This window comes from Solanum stenotomum, chromosome 4 (genome assembly GCF_019186545.1).
Source record: "Solanum stenotomum isolate F172 chromosome 4, ASM1918654v1, whole genome shotgun sequence".
NCBI classification, from domain to species: domain Eukaryota; kingdom Viridiplantae; phylum Streptophyta; class Magnoliopsida; order Solanales; family Solanaceae; genus Solanum; species Solanum stenotomum.
In genome coordinates this window covers 63,926,054-63,945,672 of record NC_064285.1, presented here as the reverse complement: position 1 = coordinate 63,945,672, position 19,619 = coordinate 63,926,054, and the positions used below count along the sequence as shown (strand labels likewise).

The 19,619-nt window shown below is 35.2% G+C and overlaps 4 protein-coding genes across 4 annotated transcripts; 2 read left to right on the top strand and 2 right to left on the bottom strand.

Moving 5' to 3' along the window:
* Window positions 1–477: 477 nt before the first annotated feature.
* On the top strand, window positions 478–7,561 carry LOC125861694 (potassium channel AKT1). Its single transcript, XM_049541544.1, has 11 exons — window positions 478–715; window positions 3,898–4,263; window positions 4,453–4,510; window positions 4,592–4,909; window positions 5,005–5,250; window positions 5,340–5,438; window positions 5,542–5,574; window positions 5,705–5,890; window positions 5,987–6,181; window positions 6,270–6,345; window positions 6,550–7,561. The coding sequence occupies exons 1-11, from the start codon at window positions 525–527 to the stop codon at window positions 7,437–7,439; spliced, it is 2,658 nt and encodes an 885-aa protein (XP_049397501.1). The 5' UTR covers window positions 478–524; the 3' UTR covers window positions 7,440–7,561.
* A 137-nt stretch (window positions 7,562–7,698) lies between these two features.
* On the bottom strand, window positions 7,699–11,608 carry LOC125861691 (G-type lectin S-receptor-like serine/threonine-protein kinase CES101). Its single transcript, XM_049541541.1, has 8 exons — window positions 10,428–11,608; window positions 10,105–10,221; window positions 9,573–9,662; window positions 9,163–9,347; window positions 8,880–9,090; window positions 8,565–8,802; window positions 8,328–8,478; window positions 7,699–8,252 (listed from the first exon to the last, which is right to left on the bottom strand). Exons 1-8 carry the CDS (start codon window positions 11,548–11,550, stop codon window positions 7,944–7,946), a joined length of 2,424 nt encoding a protein of 807 aa, XP_049397498.1. The 5' UTR covers window positions 11,551–11,608; the 3' UTR covers window positions 7,699–7,943.
* Window positions 11,609–13,974: 2,366 nt separating this feature from the next.
* LOC125861693 (probable histone H2A variant 3) lies at window positions 13,975–17,513 on the top strand. Its single transcript, XM_049541543.1, has 2 exons — window positions 13,975–14,187; window positions 17,026–17,513. The coding sequence occupies exons 1-2, from the start codon at window positions 14,077–14,079 to the stop codon at window positions 17,320–17,322; spliced, it is 408 nt and encodes a 135-aa protein (XP_049397500.1). The 5' UTR covers window positions 13,975–14,076; the 3' UTR covers window positions 17,323–17,513.
* Window positions 17,514–17,740: 227 nt separating this feature from the next.
* LOC125861692 (3-ketoacyl-CoA synthase 11-like) lies at window positions 17,741–19,592 on the bottom strand. Its single transcript, XM_049541542.1, has one exon. The coding sequence runs from the start codon at window positions 19,563–19,565 to the stop codon at window positions 18,030–18,032; it is 1,536 nt and encodes a 511-aa protein (XP_049397499.1). The 5' UTR covers window positions 19,566–19,592; the 3' UTR covers window positions 17,741–18,029.
* Window positions 19,593–19,619: the final 27 nt, after the last annotated feature.

Sequence of the window (19,619 nt, the reverse complement as noted above, 5' to 3'; positions counted from 1 at the left end):
TAATAATAAAAAAACAATCTCATAAAGCTACACTTCCAAAAATAAATCCTGAATTAAATGAATTCAAATTTAATTTCTTCAGTACTCTTAACTAAGGGTTTCAAGTTCGAGCTTTTAAAAATGAAAAAAAAAGCCTATTTAAAGAGCCACTTTCCAAAATGAAATTTTGAATTACATGAATTCAAATTTAATGAGACCCCAATATATATATACATTAAGCACAGACTCCAAAAAAGGGCAAAAATAAAATAAAAAGTGTCAAACTATAAAAGTTCCTCTCTTTTTCCTTTCTCACATCAGTCAAAATAAATATACATAACATCACCAACAACATGTGTTAAAAGATTCACGAGAGAGACTATATTGGTAGGTGTCTCCTAAAAAAAGAACCTTTTTTCCTCTATAAATAAATTTCCCTTTTTTTCCATCTATTTCTCTCTATATATATATTGAGCAAAGTTCATAAAACTAAAGAGGACACACATAATATTTTTTTAAAAAATTAATTTTATTTTTTTAGAGTTATGGGAGATAATAGAGGACTTGGTGTTTTGGGAGTTTCAATGTGTGGTGCAGCACAAGAAATAGAACAATTATCAAGAGAAAGTAGTCATTATAGTCTTTCTACTGGAATTTTACCTTCACTTGGTGCAAGAAGTAATAGAAGAGTCAAGCTTAAAAGATTTATTATTTCACCTTATGATCGACAATACAGGTTCTTTATTCTTCTTTACTCTTTTTTTTTTTGGAGTTTAATTGTTTCGTATTCGGAATCTACTGACTTGACTAATTCAAATTCGTGTTCATGTGTTATGTGTTGTGTGTAAGATAAGTCAAGGGGCAAGCTTATATCTATTCTTTCTCTTTTTTTGGAGTTGAATGATTTCGTACTTGGAATTTACTGACTCGACTAATTCTGATTCATGTTCATATGTTGTGTAAGATAGTCAAGGGGCAAGCTTATATCTATTTTCTTTTTTTGGAGTTGAATGATTTTGTATGTGAAATTTACTGACTCGACTAATTCAGATTTGTGTTTGTGTTGTGTAAGATAGTCAAGGAGCTAGCTTATATCTATTCTTTTTTTTTTACTTTTTATCATTTTTTTTTGAGTTTGATTAATTCAAATTCGTGCACTTAGGATGGTTAAGGGCAAACTAACTTCTTCTATCATTCTTTTTAGTTTAGACATTTTTAGAGTTTTTTGAGTTCAATTAATTCAAATTCGTGTAGCATAAAGTCGTTAAAGGATGAATCTTCTTTGTTCTTTGTTCTTCTATCATTCTTTTTAGTTTAATTATTTAGTATTTTGCTGGTTCGATTAATTTAAATTCGTGCTATATAAAACCGTTAAAGGGAGAGTGTTTTCTGTTTGACATTTCTCAACTTTATTTTGTTTCTATGTCTATGGATGTTCATAATCTTCTTTTGTTTGACCATTGAATATTGGGAAAATTCTTAAAAAGGGCATGAATATGATGAATAGTATTACTTAAAAGCAATAATAAATGAAAATACATGGTTGATAATTGTGGGATTCTAACCAATTTAGGATATAAAATAGTTATTCGAGTCTTAGAAATGAAAAAACTCAAGATACGAAGCTCCCACCTTTTAGTGGGCCTTGCATGACGATTAAAATTTCTAAATCAAGTTCAAATTACAAAAGAGTCAAAAACACTAAGAGATTAATGAAGTTAGCAAGAGGTGCACAAAATCGAATTGAACACATCATTTATTAAAAAAAAAAGAAGCTTGAAACTTAACATTTTTTATTAATGACGGTGTCAACCAACTTGACTTTTTGAATCGAGTATTTATTACCTCTTACTATAGTTAATTGTAATTCAACACAAATAAAAATAATAATATTGAAATTTGAATCCTGATCTATCTAATTTTGTAAATAAAGTTTATAGGATCTTCTAGTATGCTCCACCACATATCTTTTTTACAATATAGTACACCTTGTGCATTATTGAAGTTTTTTGAAGTCTTTGTTCAGTTATATTTGTTTAATTTTCTTGTGTGTGGGTTGTTGAAATTAACGTCTATGGAATTTTTTAAGCCTCCAAGACAATAAAATATGACGTTTTTTTCTTCTCACCCCACGAGGATCAATAGTGTTTTTACTTAGTCTTCAAAGTAACTCGATTCCTCAATCTATTTGTTAATGGTTAGAGATGTTCAGCTGCTCGAGCGAGTCTTAGCTATCGAGTTTTTTCTTATATTTTTAAATCTCTCTCTCTCTCAATTTTGATTTTACTAATGTTTGATCTATGAATTATTCTTGATTTTGTGAATAGGATTCTTTTAAAGGTTTGAAATTAGATACTCCTTCTCTTTCAAAAAGAATGTCTCAATTTTCATTTTAATATGTTTCAAAAAGAATGATCTTTTTCTTTTTTTGGCAACAATTTAACTTTAACTTTCCATGTGACATGTTTAAGGCCACAAGATAAAAGGATATTTTGGTACATTTGACATAACTTTAATTTAGAACCACAAGATTAAAAAGTTTTATTTCTTTTCTTAAACTCATTTCCAAATCAAATTAGGTCATTCTTTTTGAAACGGAGGGAGTAATATTTTTCAATAATGAGATATGAATTGGATAATATTTTAAAATTTTTTTACGCTATTTTCTTTTGACTTTTTGTTGGAGAAAAGTTAGAACCTTTGAGTAAACATGAAACATGTGTCTATAGATCCGTCCAATGCTTTAATTTTTTTTTTATTGATGACGATGGTAAATTGAAATACTCTTAGTTATTCAGTTATTTCAACAAATATTAATAGGCGTTTAAACATAAAAATATGATATTTGAAAAAAAAGTAAGACATATTCAAATTTGTTGGGTTGTTCTTTTCTTTCAATTTATCGAAAATAATCTCTTACAGTAAAATTAAGATTGCAGACTATGTAAATATTATATTTTTTTTTGAATCCCACTTATAGAATTATACTCGATTCTAGTTATTGAGTTGTTCTTTTTTCTTTTCCTGGTGGGTGGGGGACAAAATATCATTCTTTTGACTGGCCCCCCTTTTCTGCAGAATAAACAAAAAACATCTTTTCAACTGTAATATTTTTGTCTTTTCTACCCCTACTCCAGTTGCCTCTTTTGACACAAAATAAAACCCTTTTTCTTTTATTGCTTTTTTTTTTTCTTGAACCAATTTATGCGTATCTCGATTATTTTATTGACATATGTTATTTCCCAACAACACAAATAAAAAATTGGTGGCAAAGGTCGGTTTTAGTTTGTTGACTCTGTTAGAATTTGAATTCTAATCTCCCATGATTTTCATCCTACTTTATGTATCACTAAGCCAGTCCCTTACAAGCCTTCTATTTTATTCACTCTATTGCTCACACTTTTCAAACGTGTCGAGTGGTGCATGTAGGATTCTTCAAAAGTCCAATATGGAACATTTTTGAAGAATCTGAGCAAGATAGTTTAATGGGACCATAGTGGTATGAGATGAGCCTAGTACCTTGTATGTTTTAACATATTTGGTGATTTCAATGATTTGACATTGTCTAAGACATCACAAATTGATAATTACTATTCTAAATTTTTGGCAACATTGTTTTAGTTTGCCAGTAGGGGAGCCTTGGAGCAACAATAAAATTGTCTTAGGTCACATGTTCGAGCTGTAGAATCAGCTACTAATGTTTTAGTTTGCCAAGTTACTTGTACTTGCTAGTTGCTACAACTTTCTATAATGTGCTAACAAGTATATCATGTTGCACTTAATCAAGAGTCATTGTTCTTTTTTCTTTCGAGATTTTGATTGCTTATTAATCCTGTTCGTCGTTTAGTAGATATTTGATGCATTGAAATGATCATGGATTTTTGCTATAATCAGCTCAGGTTGATATAATGCTTGTAGGTTATGGGAGACATTTCTAGTTGTGCTGGTTGTTTACACTGCTTGGGTGTCCCCGTTCGAGTTTGGCTTTCTAGGAAAACCAGAAGGACCACTCGCTAAGACGGACAATGTAGTCAATGGATTCTTCGCGATTGATATCATTCTTACCTTCTTTGTAGCTTTCTTGGATAGAGCCACTTATCTACTTGTCGATGAACACAAAAAGATCGCTTGGAAGTATATGAGTACTTGGTTCTTATTTGATGTCATATCAACAATCCCTTCAGAACTTGCTGTGAAGATTTCCCCAAAACCTTTACGTCAGTATGGATTATTCAATATGCTTCGTTTGTGGCGTCTAAGAAGAGTTAGTGCATTGTTTGCCAGGTACTACAGTCAGACCTCTCTATAACAACGTTGTTTGTCCAGATAATTTTTTGGTTGTTATTGTGAAATGTTGATATAGAGAACATAAACATGAAAGTCGATTCCAAAGAAAGCCTAGCTGTTATAGTGAAATGTTGTTATATAGGACTACTGTTATAGAGATGTCTTATTTTTTTTTGTTTGAAACAGATTGGAGAAAGATAGGAACTTCAATTACTTTTGGGTTCGATGTGCAAAGCTTATTTGTGTAAGTACATTTCGCCTTCCTTTGATTAAGTGTTGAATCGATGTTGTTCTAATATATCAATGTGTTGGTTCTTCTCTATAGGTCACTCTTTTTGCTGTTCATTGTGCCGGATGCTTTTATTATCTTATCGCGGCTCATTATCCCAATCCAAAAAAGACATGGATCGGAGTCTCTATGGATGACTTCCTTAATCAGAGTTTATGGATTCGTTATGTCACTTCTATTTATTGGTCGATAACTACTCTCACTACAGTCGGTTATGGAGATCTGCATCCAGAGAATACGCGGGAAATGATCTTTGATATCTTCTACATGCTCTTTAACTTGGGATTGACAGCATACTTAATAGGAAATATGACTAACTTGGTTGTACACGGGACGAGTAGGACTAGAAAATTTGTGAGTAAAAGTTATCTTATTGTTTGATTGTTTTATCAGTAATTCTATAATTTTGTGTAGTTTCTAAAATGCATCTGTCCAAATTGCTGCATCAGAGAGATACAATTCAAGCTGCTTCGAGCTTTGCACAGAGGAACCAATTGCCCGCTCGACTCCAAGATCAGATGCTTGCACACTTGTGCTTGAAGTTCAGAACAGACTCGGAAGGGCTGCAGCAGCAAGAGACACTCGAGTCTCTTCCTAAAGCCATCCGTTCAAGTGTTTCACATTTTCTTTTCTATTCTTTAGTAGATAAGGTTTATCTGTTTCGTGGAGTGTCAAACGATCTACTCTTCCAGCTGGTAACTTCATGAACCAGATATTTAATCGCTGTCCTAAATCTTTTAAGCATGTTATTCTTTAATATTTGACATTTTCTTCGTGATTCAAGGTCTCCGAGATGAAGGCAGAGTACTTTCCTCCCAAAGAGGATGTCATTTTGCAGAATGAAGCACCAACAGACTTCTATATTCTTGTAACAGGAGCTGTGGTAATTTTCAACCTCTTTTTGTAATCTGAACGCGGAAATTAATTTTCATGTATCGTGGTATTTTACTTGGTAGTACGAGTCTAATGTTGAACCTATCTGACAGGATCTAGTGGTTCTTAAAAACGGACTTGAACAGGCAAGTTTCATCTAACATGTGCAAATACCTTCATAATTTCAATACGTTCACTCGATTCTTTTTGATGAAGTACATATATATCTTTTCCGGAACCACAAGTGGTGAGCTGATACCAAAATGGATATTTCAGGTTGTCGGGGAGGTCAGGGCTGGTGATCTTTGTGGTGAAATCGGGGTTCTTTGTTATAGGCCTCAACTATTTACAGTACGAACGAAGAGACTGTGCCAGCTACTACGTATGAATCGTACCATATTTCTGAATATCGTCCAGGCCAATGTTGGGGACGGGACAATAATCATGAATAATCTCCTTCAGGTATGAACGCCTCAAACGTTTCCTAATTTGGATGATTTCAAATAAAATGCTTTAACTAAACATGGCTATTATGTTTTTTCTCTTTTTGCTGAGCAGCATTTGAAGGAAATGAAGAATCCAATTATGGAGGGTGTTCTACTTGAAACCGAGCATATGCTAGCTCGCGGTAGAATGGACTTGCCTCTCACCCTTTGCTTTGCAACGCTTAGAAGTGATGACTTATTGTTGCATCACTTGTTGAAGCGCGGTCTTGATCCAAATGAATCAGACAACAATGGAAGATCCGCATTGGTTAGTACCCTTACGATCATCTGTTACCATAAGCTTGGATTCTATGTAACTACATTTCTCATTTCCCCCTGGTTTTTTCTCTTATCAGCATATCGCTGCGTCTAAAGGCATTGAGAACTGTGTGGTTCTTCTGCTCGATTTCGGGGCTGATCCCAATAGTAGAGGTATGCTCCATTTCTTTTTTCAAATTCTGTTGTTGCCAAAAGTTTGTTTTGGTCCAAACATTAGAGTTTTTATAGTCAAAAACACACCTCAACTATCGTTTTTTTTTTGCGAGTTTCACACTCTATCAGTTGTCTCCTTTTCCTATCATGTCCACCGACACAGCCAGATATAAGAATTTGATTTTGTTTCTTGTGTATACACAGACTCAGAAGGCAATGTGCCATTGTGGGAGGCTATCATGGGGAAGCACGAGTCAGTTATCCAGTTACTCGTTGACAACGGTGCTAAACTATCAGCTGGTGATGTGGGACATTTCGCCTGCGTTGCTGTTGAACAGAACAACTTGAATTTGCTCAAGGAGATTGTCCGTTATGGCGGGGATGTCACGCTTCCCAAGATCAACGGTTCATCAGCTCTCCATGTTGCTGTTTGTGAAGATAACATAGAAATAGTAAAGTACCTCTTGGATCGAGGGGCTAACGTTGATCAACCGGACGAACATAATTGGACTCCCCGGGACCTTGCTGAGCAACAAGGACATGAAGACATCAAAGAACTCTTCGAATCCAGGGTAATGATGAGAACTCGATCCGTTGATCCTATCCCCGAGGAACGAGGGGTTAGATTTCTTGGGAGGTTCAAAAGTGAGCCAACAATCACCCATGCATCCCATGGAGTCTCATTTCTAGGACTAGACGGATCATTAGGGCGTTCACGTCCTAGACGTAGGTCTAATAACTTCCACAACTCATTATTCGGGATAATGTCAGCAAAGCAGACCAATGAGCACGACGTGCTTTTATCTGCAAACGACAGTAATGTAAGTGTCATGACAACCAAGACTTATGCTCCCCGAGTGACAGTGTGTTGCCCTGAGAAAGGAGACAACGGGGGAAAACTCATTTTACTCCCACAGAGTTTTAAAGAGCTACTTCAAATTGGTTCTAGTAGATATGGTATCTCTCAGGCCAAAGTTGTAAGCAAAGATGGAGCTGAAATCGACGAAATAGAGTTGATCAGAGATGGTGATCGTTTAGTTTTTGTTAGCGATAAAGATAACAATATTGATGAAGCTAAATCATCAGAATTGTAGTGAGTTTAGGTGAAAACCAAAATTGTTCTTTATTTTTGTAGTGAATTGAGTGTAAACTAATTCACAGCCCATTTGTGGAACATGTAAAGCTCAGAATGAGAAAATATATGTACATTCAGTTACCTCTTTTGTCTAATATACAAATATTGATAGTTCAGAAACTCCTCTCATATTCTCTTTCGACTTATATAGTCGATGAGTGTCAAGTGTATTCTCAAACATTTTAAATGTAATTGGTGACGTTGCTATCAGGCGGGAGAGGGAAGGTAATGGTGAAGCCTCTATTGCCATAACTCCGCCTTGCCTTATCTCGTTTACCATCTTTGACTTAAATTCTGGATCCGTCTCAAATATTCTACTCACAAAATGCATCATAATGTAATAGTATCAAAGAAACAGGACTCAAAATTAGTCCTATAAGTATGTACTTGAAGTTGGTAACTTTTTACACTTCATCAAAAGAATGTTAAATAAGTTACTTCTCTCAATTGACCATCTTGTATCTTATCTTGCTCTCAACTCTGATATTGATAGCCCGTTTATCGAGTATCTGACTACTTCTTCGGAGATCTCTGCACGTTGATCCCCTCTCTCGATGAAAAATCCTGGTCGTTCTGGTGGTGGTGGTGGTTGTTTCGTATCATTCATAAGCATTGAAACAACATTTGACATTGAAGGCCTATCTTTTGCATAATCTTGCACACAAAGGAGTCCCACATGTATGCATCTCATTACTTCATCGCGCGAGCATGATTCAATTAGTGTTGCATCTATTAGCTCCAAAGCTCTCTCTTCTCTCCACAATTCCCATGCCTAAAAACATAGTACGAATAGTTATATGTTTCTACATTTCGAGAGATATGTTCATAATTTAGTCTAGAAACTTACCAGTCCTATAAGGTTTAATGGATGTTCGGAATCATAGCAGCTGTTGTTTTTCTTGCCACTAACAATTTCTAACAGTAAAACTCCAAAGCTGAATACATCCGTTTTCGTTGAAACAATGCCTCTCAAGGCATACTCTGGAGACATATAGCCACTGAAGTAGTATCCGAAAAATGTATTCAGAACTTCAAGTAATATTATATAAAAACTTGTATATGAAAACATTGCTTATTTACTTACTGTGTTCCAACAATTCTTTTCGTGTTTGCTTCAGATTCTTGTGTTCCAAATATCCTCGCCATGCCAAAGTCTGATATCTTTGGATTCATTTCCGCGTCAAGTAAGATGTTGCTTGCTTTTAAATCTCTATGAATCACTTTCAACCTTGAATATTTATGCAGATACAGTATACCCTGAGCAATCCCTTCGATGATTCTGAATCGTGTGTCCCAATTTAGTAGCTCCTTTTTGTTACTATCTGTTCATATCATTGTAAAAAATGAAATTTCTTGACAAAGTTGTTCTAATTGTTGAAGATGAAAAACATGATATTACCAAAGAGGAAGAAGTCTAGGCTTTTGTTGTGCATGTATTCATAAACTATAATCCGTTCTTCGCGTAGAGTACAGTATCCTAGAAGCCTAACAAGGTTAGTATGTTGAAGTTTTGCAATCAATAGAATTTCATTCTTGAACTCCAATAGGCCTTGTCCTGAACTAGTCGAAAGTCTTTTTATAGCTACTTCTTGCCCATCAGGCATTTCTCCCTGAAAAATAATGACTCGTTTAAGTATTTAAGCTTACGCGAATCATATTCATATAAAAGGTTTCATGTTTACCTTGTATACTAGTCCGAATCCACCTTCCCCGAGCTTATTTCCTGGTGAAAAATTGTCTGTGGCGATTGCTAGGCTCTCGAGGCTGTATAACTGCACTTCATGGCTCATTTTCTTGTCTATTTTTCTCTTTTTAGATATATTTGCTGTTTGATTAAGCAATAGCAAAGCTGTTGCTTTTGCTTTCCCTGATAGTGAAAAAGGAAGTTGTGGGATCATAAACCAAGTATAGCATTTCTATATTGCTCAGACTTTTAAAAAATGTTGTTTGGTGTGTGTCAGATCCTTCAAAAGTAGTGCGTTTTATTTTTTAGGATCCGACAGGGGTACTGTGGCAGCATTTTAGCAGAGTCCGAGCAACATAGTTGAGTTTTACTGGTGCAAGCTTCTAGCTAAATTCTTCGAGTGCTCACCTTTTCCGTGTAGAAAGTAGCATAGGGAGCTAAGTCCTACGAATAGTGTCAAACCGATTGTAGCTATAAGCCATATCCACCATTTTGTTGCTGCATCAACAACAAAACAACATAACGAGTGAAATTCCACAAGTGAAGTCTGGAGAGGGTAGAGTGTGCGCAGACCTTACCCCTACCGCAGGGAGGTAGAGAGACTATTTCTAAAGGACCCTCGGCTCAAGAGCAACAAATAAAAGTAGTTATGGAAATGGAAAAACGACAGTGAAGAAAACATGACAAGTAAAAAGGAAAACAGTGCAGAACATTCAGGAAAGGAGCAGTAACAACATCAACACAGATGATCTAAATGACCTTTCTCTGGATATACTCGAAACAAGGACTAGATTGTGTAATGATGATACTACAAAAGAATACGTGCCTAAAACGTATAGTTCTTTCTTAAATGAACTATATCGAGGAAACAATCAAATAAAGCTTTTCGCCTTCAATCATATACGATAATTCAAGAGCAAGATTTAGACACAATACATACAAGTTCCTTTAGACGATCCTGACGTTGAATTAGGAGATGGTTCTGGTGCTAAATCTGGAGGAAGTGAGATTGTGCTTGGTACATTTGAGCTGCTCTGATTTCTTATTGGCACCAAATCTATGAATACACATTGCACAATTCATCGTTAGAGTCCGCTTTACTAACTCTAGTTACTAGCTAGACATAGAAATAGTGCACTTCCCCGGACCACAAGAGTCTATTGTACGCAGCTTACCCTGCATATCTGCAAGAGGCTGGAGCCCGCGACCTCCTGGTCACATGACAACAACATAAAAAAGACAATGAGGTAAATATGAATATACCTCTTTCATCATCAAGAATGAAAACATCTGATTCAAGTGAATTCAAAATCGATACGTTACTCCAAATATCACAACCAGTTCCATTAGCTGTGATAGAGGCAAAAGCAGAACAAGAACAGTTTTTCTCACATTGTCTCTTGCAATCAAATAAGCTCATGTGGTTGTCTTCAAACCTAAATCTATTACCAGAGACACTATTTGGCCTCCTCTTGAACCACGAATCGTTTCTGATCGAGCACCCAATCGATTCTTCTGTCACACAACCAGCACTAGGCTTGTAAAAACACACCCCAAAAGGTCCTGCTGCTCCTCTTTCCTTAATAAAACCAAATGTATCCATTACATATCTAGACAAAGTTCGAGTCTCACTGACCGAATAAGTCACATACTTCTCATCCTCTGTCGAAACAAAACTCAAGTTAACATACTCATAGTGTGATACTCGCGATACATTGCCAAACGTCCCATTTCCCCAGCGTCCACTCGTCCAAAACACACTTCCCATCCACCATATCATCAATTGGTCAATGTCATTCATGCCAAGCGTAAATGACCCCGAGGCAGGTACATCTTTGCTTATCCAAGAAACCAGTGACCACATCTGTCCTGTTTTAACATTTCTCCCAAGTTTCATCCCAGGTAATAGTGTATCAGTAGGATAATCAAAACTTTGCCACAATGTTTCATTCTCTGAACCATTAGTATTCAATTCCACCAACACAAAATTTCCATTATCAAATAGTGTAGCACTTGTATTTCTTGTTGTTACATTATAATAACTAAACATAACAAAACTATCCTCTCCATAGAAAATTTTCAACTTTCCATCATCATCCAATGTGAGAGTGTTACCTGATGCATATTGTATCGGAATATCGCGATTTGCAACCCAAACGGGGCGATCATCACCGGGGAATAAGGTCATGTTCGAAGGTAAATTGTAGAATATGCCAATATAATGTGTTTTATTGGCATCAAGGCTAAAAAACTCAAGCCTGAATTCCTTGTTTGCTGATTCCAGTTTTTCTCCAACTCTAAGGTGTTGGCCTTGAAAAATTGTGGTTTTTTGGGAAAAAGAAATGTTCATGAAGAGGAAAAATAGTAGGATTTTTAGGCATGCCATTAAAGAACTATTGTTCTAGTATGAAATTTTTTTGTATAGATATTTGAACTATGTTCTAACAAAGTTATTCATTTTGTTGTTAAACTGTTGAAAAGTTGACCTTGTCAAAATAGGCAAGCAGAACATTTTTAATTGATTAGGAAGAATATTGGAATTTTCCTCCTTGATGGTCTTAGCTAGCTTCCATTTCTTTTGTGGGTAATTGTGGTGTCCGACTCAGCTTCTGCGTACCTGAACTATTTTATGAGATGTTTTCTACCTTCCATCAACAACATGTATCGGGTAACTCTGGGTTAGATTACATGCACCTCGACTAATTTCATGCTATACTTTCTACCTCACACGAACAATAAGTACTAGGTAATTCTAGATTAGCTTGCGCGCACCTCGACTAATTTGACAGGATACTTGCTATACCTCTAGGTCATCTTGCGCGCACCTTGACTAATTTCACGACAAACTTGCTACCTTCCAAGGTACCATGTAGTTACTCTGGTTTAGTTTTTACGCACTTCAACTAATTTCACGAGATACTTGCTACCTCCCACCAACAATGAGTACCAGATAACCCTGTGAACCAACAAATAGGCAAAAAATCATCTAGTAATATTTTTGTTTTTACTGGAATTTGAATATAAGAACGTTCTTAATTCATTGACAACTATGCCATACCTTTGAGTGTGCCATCTTCCATTATATATTCAACGATTGATTTATATTACATGATTATGACGGAGTGATAAATACTTATAATTTTACATATATATTTTAAATTTTAAAACTCTATAAACTTGATTGGGTATAGTTCTATTACGTACAAAGTGGTTTGGGGACCAACTTGACTAAATGGTAGTATATACTTTTTCCGAGTCTTGAATACTTTAGGTTGCAGCTGGTGTTGACTAGTTAGCGTGTTCTTTTTACTAGAATTTGAATTTTTTTTTTTTTTTATATATATATATATATATATATATAGTGTAAATAATTAAATATATATTTAATTATAGTGTAAATAATCCTTGCATTATCAATATAAAATGAACTAAATCTAGGTGGTCAATTACTACAAGGGTATATCTTAATAAAGTATTCATAAAATGACAACATATATTAATTAATCATGGTCAAGTCAAAAAAGTACATGTACAAATATATATTATTATATAAATATTGATTGAATCTAATTACTCGATAATAATAAGTTTTTACTTTAAAGTATATTATTCTCTATTACTATGAGAGATGATATATACTCATTGAGTTTTAGTTGTTGAAAAAGAATTTGAGAAGTTGTGATTCAACAATATATAATATATCTTCAGTTTATCGTAAATGTGATTCTAGATAGGAGAACATAAATATCAAGAGTTAGGATAAAAAATTAATAGGTAGTCGAGCGATTCCTTTCTTTCTCGAGGAGAACGTGGTCCTGTCTTGGAGTAATTTATTGACTCCCTTTGCTCCTTTCCATTATTATTATTATTACCAGTAAGAGAAAGAGAAATGTGGAGAGAATTAGAAGTTAGGGAATCGAATCTTTATGAACAAGTTGAATTTTCAGATAACCAATCAATTGAGTTACTGATATTCTCCTACGGTTAATTCTTTTAGTTTGGTTATCTTACTAATTTTTTTTGTCAATATTCTTTTTCTTAGTATATTAATATTCGAGCTTCTTCTGCTCTTGTATTTTCAAATGTTTTTTTAAAAAATTGTGGGTCTATCCGAAACAACTTCACTACCTTATATAAAATAGAAATAAAATGTGATTACACTCTTATCATCCTCAAACCCCATTCCTGGAATCACACCAATTTTTGTTATATTTACTTTTGCCATATTTTGTATTTTCATTTATTTTAAATGTTTCAAAAGAAAATAGACTACAATAATTATCTACTTCGTACTTGACTATTTAATATTTATCAAGAGCGATAATTGGTACACCAGAAATGTGTTCTTCCCGATCCTCTCAACATTCTAGCTAGTGTACACACAAGAAATAGATCGAGCTGTCTCATAATATTCTGAACCCAACTCATGTACTAAGTTAATGAGCGAACAATTCAAAACTTGTAACCATAAAGAAGATATACTACGATTGCATACATGTACCCTCGATACAGGCAAAAAAGAAAGCAGCCCTCACCCCAAAAGTCCAGCAAAAATCAACTAGGCAACGTAGTCTTATTCGATGAATGACAGTGGAAAGACATAGTAAAATATAATAAAAATAAAAGAAAAGTGACAAGCTTGGAGTTTCTAGGTGTAATTTACTCTTTTACCCTTCTCAATCTAGTAAACCACATGCTTCTCAAAAGTAATTTCACTCACAACTCAAGGGTAAAATGGTCAAAAAATCTTCCATTAGATTGCGCCCCCACCCCCTTCCAGCTCAGTCCCAATCACATTTTATTTATATATTTATATAATACTATATACTCTCATCTCTCTCGACTGTGCTGAAATTTTTTCGATCAAAAAAAAAAATTGAATCGGAAAATCACCCAATTTCGACCGGAAAAAATGTCGGGAAAAGGAGCTAAGGGTTTGATTATGGGGAAAACAGCGGCTAATAAGGATAAAGAAAAGGAGAAGAAGAAACCCACTTCTCGTTCTTCTCGTGCTGGTCTTCAGGTGTTTTTTTTCTCCTTTTTTTTCTGGGTTTGCTCTTAATTCTTCATTTTGTGATGTTTTTGGATTGATTGTATGATTTATTATCGTAAATTAGGGTTTTTGATGAGTTGTAGTTTCTGGGTTTGTCTTTTTTAGGCTGGAAAATTCAAATTGGATTTTAAGTTCTCTGTTTTACTGGCAAAGTTGTTGAATTTGCATAAAAATGTGTAATTGGAAAAGTTTTCTCATTCTTTTGATATATAGTTAGATTTTTATGATCTTCATTGTGTTCGATTATTCCATATGGAATTGAGCTTGAATTTGAAAAGTTTGCGCATTTTTATTTGTTTAAGCTCAAGTTTGTCTAAGTTTCTGGTCCTTGATGTTGCGCATTTAAGCATTGAAGTGAGGCACAAAACATGTTGAGTGCTTTGGCTAGCTTATCGTGAAGGTTCTAAGGCATACTTCTCCTTGCGAATGAGCATAATTTTGAACTTGCGACTATTAAAAAATTGATATTTCACTTTATTTTTGTTTGATTTTTTCGTTTATATATTTGTTATTCATGCTTATGATTGTTAATGTTGGACTACACAAACACATTTGTATATTTTTCCCATTTGTGCCTTTTTTTGTTTAAAGTCCACATTTTATTTGCGGTTTGTGTTTAAAGCTCCAAAGGACCTTAGAGATTTTTTGTGCTTTTTTCTTTATTACCACTATCTTTTTTGTGTTTCGTAGTTGTTCTTTGTTGTCGTATTTAGTTTTTTTTCTCAGATGTAGTTAAGGACTTAGGGGCTTATCCCAGCCTAATAGATTTGGCTTGGACCCTGTATATGTGGTAAAAAATCCACTAAATAAGTACTCCCTCTGTCCTAAAATACTTGTCACATTTCACTTTTCGAGAGTCAAAAAGCGTGAACTTTGACCAACACTTAAAAAATATATTTTATTATCATATTGATATGATAAGCCTTGCTATTTAGAGTGTTTTTTCGGGTAATTCTTGAATATTTGAATTTTAAAATATTGAATTGATCTAATCTAATGTAGCTCCAAAGATTAATAAAATTGACTATCGAAAAGAGAAACGTGACAGCTATTTTGGGACGGAGTACAAATAATAGAGTTTGAACCTATTAAATCAAATAGGTTGTGGTAGAATTCCAAACTCGAACTCATAATCTTCAAATTATTGATCTGCCTCTGATTTTCCCCTCTTTTTTTTGGGGAATGTAAGGATTTCTTTTATTACTTTGCAAGGTTATTAAATACAACTAAACAAAGTGTATGGGTAATACATAGTATTAGAAAAGGTCTGTCCACTATTTGATAATGGCTACATATTCTTTTGATGTAGATTACGTATATATATATATATAACCTTTATTCTATTCAATAGGATATTCAGCTGAACTGGAACCTTTGTCCTTTTTTATTTGTTTTATATTTAATGTCTCCCATGAGACTAGTCTTTACCCCACTGATTTTCGGGTACTTGCAAATAATTCTTATTTCAATTTAATTGAGCTGAACTAGAGCCTGTGTTCTTGTGTACATGACACGCACTTAGGTTGGGTTGAGCTTTGGTGTTAGAAGCGCAGAGAGGTTAAACTATCTTTTTTACCTTAGGCAAAGGCTGAAGAAGCTCTCAATGAACTAATCTTGAGATTATCTAGCGTGTGTGATGGACTTAAGTTTGTGGTTTCTTTTTCTGTGGAAATGGTTGATAATCAAAGCGGGACCCCAATAAACTGCTTTCTATTTCCTATGGTTTAGTATAAGGTGCCCAAATTTGTGCATCATGCGCTTTACGGGTTTGTTCTTATCGTTTATAAGGACTGTGTTTAAGAGTTGTTAAAAACATGAAACATGGTAGTATATAATCCTGGATATTCACGAGTTTTAGGGGATTTTCAAGAAATAGATTCAAAATAGTCAGAAATGTAGAAGCAGAAAAAGAGCCATGGGAGATAAAGGTTAACCATAATTGGCTACATACATCTTTATCTTCTTGGGGACCTAATGAGCATTGACATTGTGGTTCGTGCAGCTTTGGCCTTTGGCTCAGGGATGTCTCCTCTTCTATCCAGACAAAATTTGATTTTTTTGGGCAATGGCGGACTTATTTCGGTTTGATGGTTAGGATCAATTGAACTTGTCATGAATGAACTTAAGGACTTGGTCTGCCTTTTTTATAGGACTTGAGACTGATCTTTTTGCTGTGGTCGTGAAGATATAATAGCTTTGGCAGCGATTTTGAAATTGTAAGTCAAACCAATTAGAAACTTGTTTTCTAACTGGTTAGCAATTGTTTTTATCCCTTTTTTCTGGGCGGGGGGAGAAGAGGGGCGGGAGTGCTGGGAGCTGGTTTCTATCCAGTGATAAATTTGAAGATGCAAGAAAGTCTTGCGAGCGGTAATGGAGAATGATACTGTATAATTTGATCATTCTGTTTTCTCTATGCAATGCACAACTTGTGTGAACAGTAAGGTCTGTTTGGTGATAGTTTTATTCCAGGAATGTAGTTGCTCTTCTTGACTCTTGAATTGACCCGTGCTGCATGCCTGCAAACTGCTCAACAATTAGGCAATGGCCATGAAGTTAAGGGCCCTTTTCTTGACTCATCCATTTTAGTAACATTGATACTTTGTCGTTTCAAAGACGAGGCATCCATATAGTGTCCTATACTCCTATATGCATCCTGGCAATGACATTCGAGAGCAGTACTGGTGTTATACTACCCTGTGTACTAATGTCTTTGTATTTTTGTTCATTCATCTAATTTGATTAATAAGAGGATTATGTGACACTGGCTTTCCTTGTGGTTTCTAAATTGTTTGTCTTGTGCCTTCTCAGTTTCCAGTTGGGCGTATCCATCGACTGCTGAAGGAGAGAACCAACGCCAATGGGAGAGTGGGTGCTACTGCAGCTGTCTACTCTGCTGCAATCTTGGAGTATCTAACCGCGGAGGTATTGGAGCTGGCTGGAAATGCAAGCAAGGATTTGAAGGTGAAACGTATCACCCCAAGACATTTGCAGCTAGCAATTCGAGGCGATGAAGAACTTGATACTCTGATCAAAGGAACAATAGCTGGAGGAGGTGTTATACCGCACATTCACAAGTCGCTCATCAACAAATCTTCTAAGGAGTAATGGAAGTCTGTGTGCTTGCTACAACTAGACATAGAAATTGTTATGTTGGCATACTCTTTTTTCGAAAACTTTAACCAGTTGGTTTTGGTGTCTGCAAATGCATAGACATAGAATTGTTATGCTGTGGCATATTTCGTGGTCCTTAGCTGACATACTAAATTTAATGTGATTGCCTGATTTCTTCTATTGTCTCTATGGATGTGAATTGTGAATGTTGTTACGATGGGGATACTAGATCTTTCCAACATCCGCGAGTGGATGTTGGAAGGCTTCGAGACAGTGACATACACAAGATTATATGCAAAAATTGTCTTATTATCACAATTCGTTGGATAGTTAAGATGCGTGCAAACAAGCTTGAACATCAGTAACAACAACAAAAAGTAAGAAATTTTGCTTCAACTTTCATAGTTCATACTGGATACATTTGTCAAAGAATTTGTAACAATATTAGAAAAATGACAATCAACATTATCCTTAAAATAATAAGTCTATCAAAGATTACAAGCTTTCATCAAAACTCACAACCTAATAAGGTTTCAAAAATAGTTGATTGAATTCTAAAACAATTAGTAACATCCAAAAGACAACAAAACTCTCTTATAGACAACTAACAAATTGTCCTTTACTATGTCTGTTTAAGTGTACCAACTACCTTCAAATCCTGGATCCGTCTCTGTCTCTGCTTTCTGATAGACATTAGGTATTTAAAAATTTGCTACCCTTGGAACATCCACGGGAAACTTATCTATCTCATCCATCCATGGATTCACTTCCTTTACTGGCTTTATAGTCCTCAAAGCCTTCCATACAGCACTATTACACTTGAATCCTGAACCAAATCCTATTTGCCACACTCTGTCACCTCTCTTCACTCTTCCCTTAGCTTCTGTATAAGCCATCTCGTACCATAAAGAGCTACTCGAAGTGTTTCCAAAACGATACAATGTCATTCTTGATGGCTCGAGATGCCTTTCAGTAAGATGCAAATTCTTCTCTATTTCATCTAAAACAGCTCTTCCACCAGCATGAATGCAGAAATGCTCGAATGCTAGTTTGAAATCAGGAATATAAGGTTTCAGCTTCATCTTAAATAGTTTCTTCCCAACAAGCGTAGCAAAGAAAAGCAACTGTTCTGATATCGGTAACACAAGAGGTCCAAGAGTAGTAATGTTGGTTTTTAAAGCATCTCCAGCCACTGCCATGAGTTCTTTCGACAAAGAAACACCTAGTTTCCCATTAGCATCTTCCTCTTGTGTAACGGAAGCAAAACACTTGTCGTCTGCACCTTTGTTTGTACGAACAGCATGCAAAAGTTGGTATTTTGATCTCCTTCTCTCTGTTAATTTATTTGAAAGAAGTATAGCTGCACCTCCCATTCTGAACAAGCAATTTGACACTAATTTTGATCTGTCATTTCCAAGATACCAATTGAGTGTGATATTCTCTGTACTAACAACCAAAGCATATGTACCTGGATGCACTTGAAGTAACTTTTTAGCAAGATCAATAGCAATTACCCCTGCACTGCACCCCATTCCACCTAAATTATAGCTGGCTATGTTCCCTCTAAGCTTATAATGATTTATGATCATTGCAGACAAAGACGGCGTTGGATTAAACAGGCTGCAGTTCACAATCAATATCCCAATGTCCTTCGTTTTCATGTTCGTTTTAGCCAATAGACCATCAATAGCACCAAACATAACAGTCTCTGCCTCTTTCCTAGCTTGTTTCAAAGACGGATTTGGTGGTATGTTGAGCAAAGCCTCAGGGAAATACGTGTTGTCCCCTAGCCCTGATCGTTGTAAAATCCTCCGTTGGAAATCAAGATTCTCCTCAGAAAATGCACCAGTTAGCTTAGATTGATCCATGAAAGTCTGCATTGTGCACTTAAATGCTTCACTAGGCTTGTAGCAGTTAAAGTCCACAAGGTATACAGGGTGAGGACGCGTTACAATGTAGACCGTTAATACGATTACTATGAGTGTTGAACATGAAATTACAGAGATGAGATTGTATTGAAGATTGTCCCATAATTCAGAAAGATCTCGAGGAGTTAATGTTGACATGTGAGCAGCAACCACAGCTACTAGAGGAGTTAATAAGAGGTACATTCCATGAGTAATGAGGTAATGGTAACCAAGTTTTACATATTTCAACTTAACTGATTTGTTGTAATCTGGCAACTTGTTTGATGAAGGTGGCATCAAGGGTGTAGTTGCTTCTTTTGCTTCTGTCATTTTTCTCCCTGTTAAAAAACATTTGACACAAGTTTAAGTTAGTGGCGTACACAA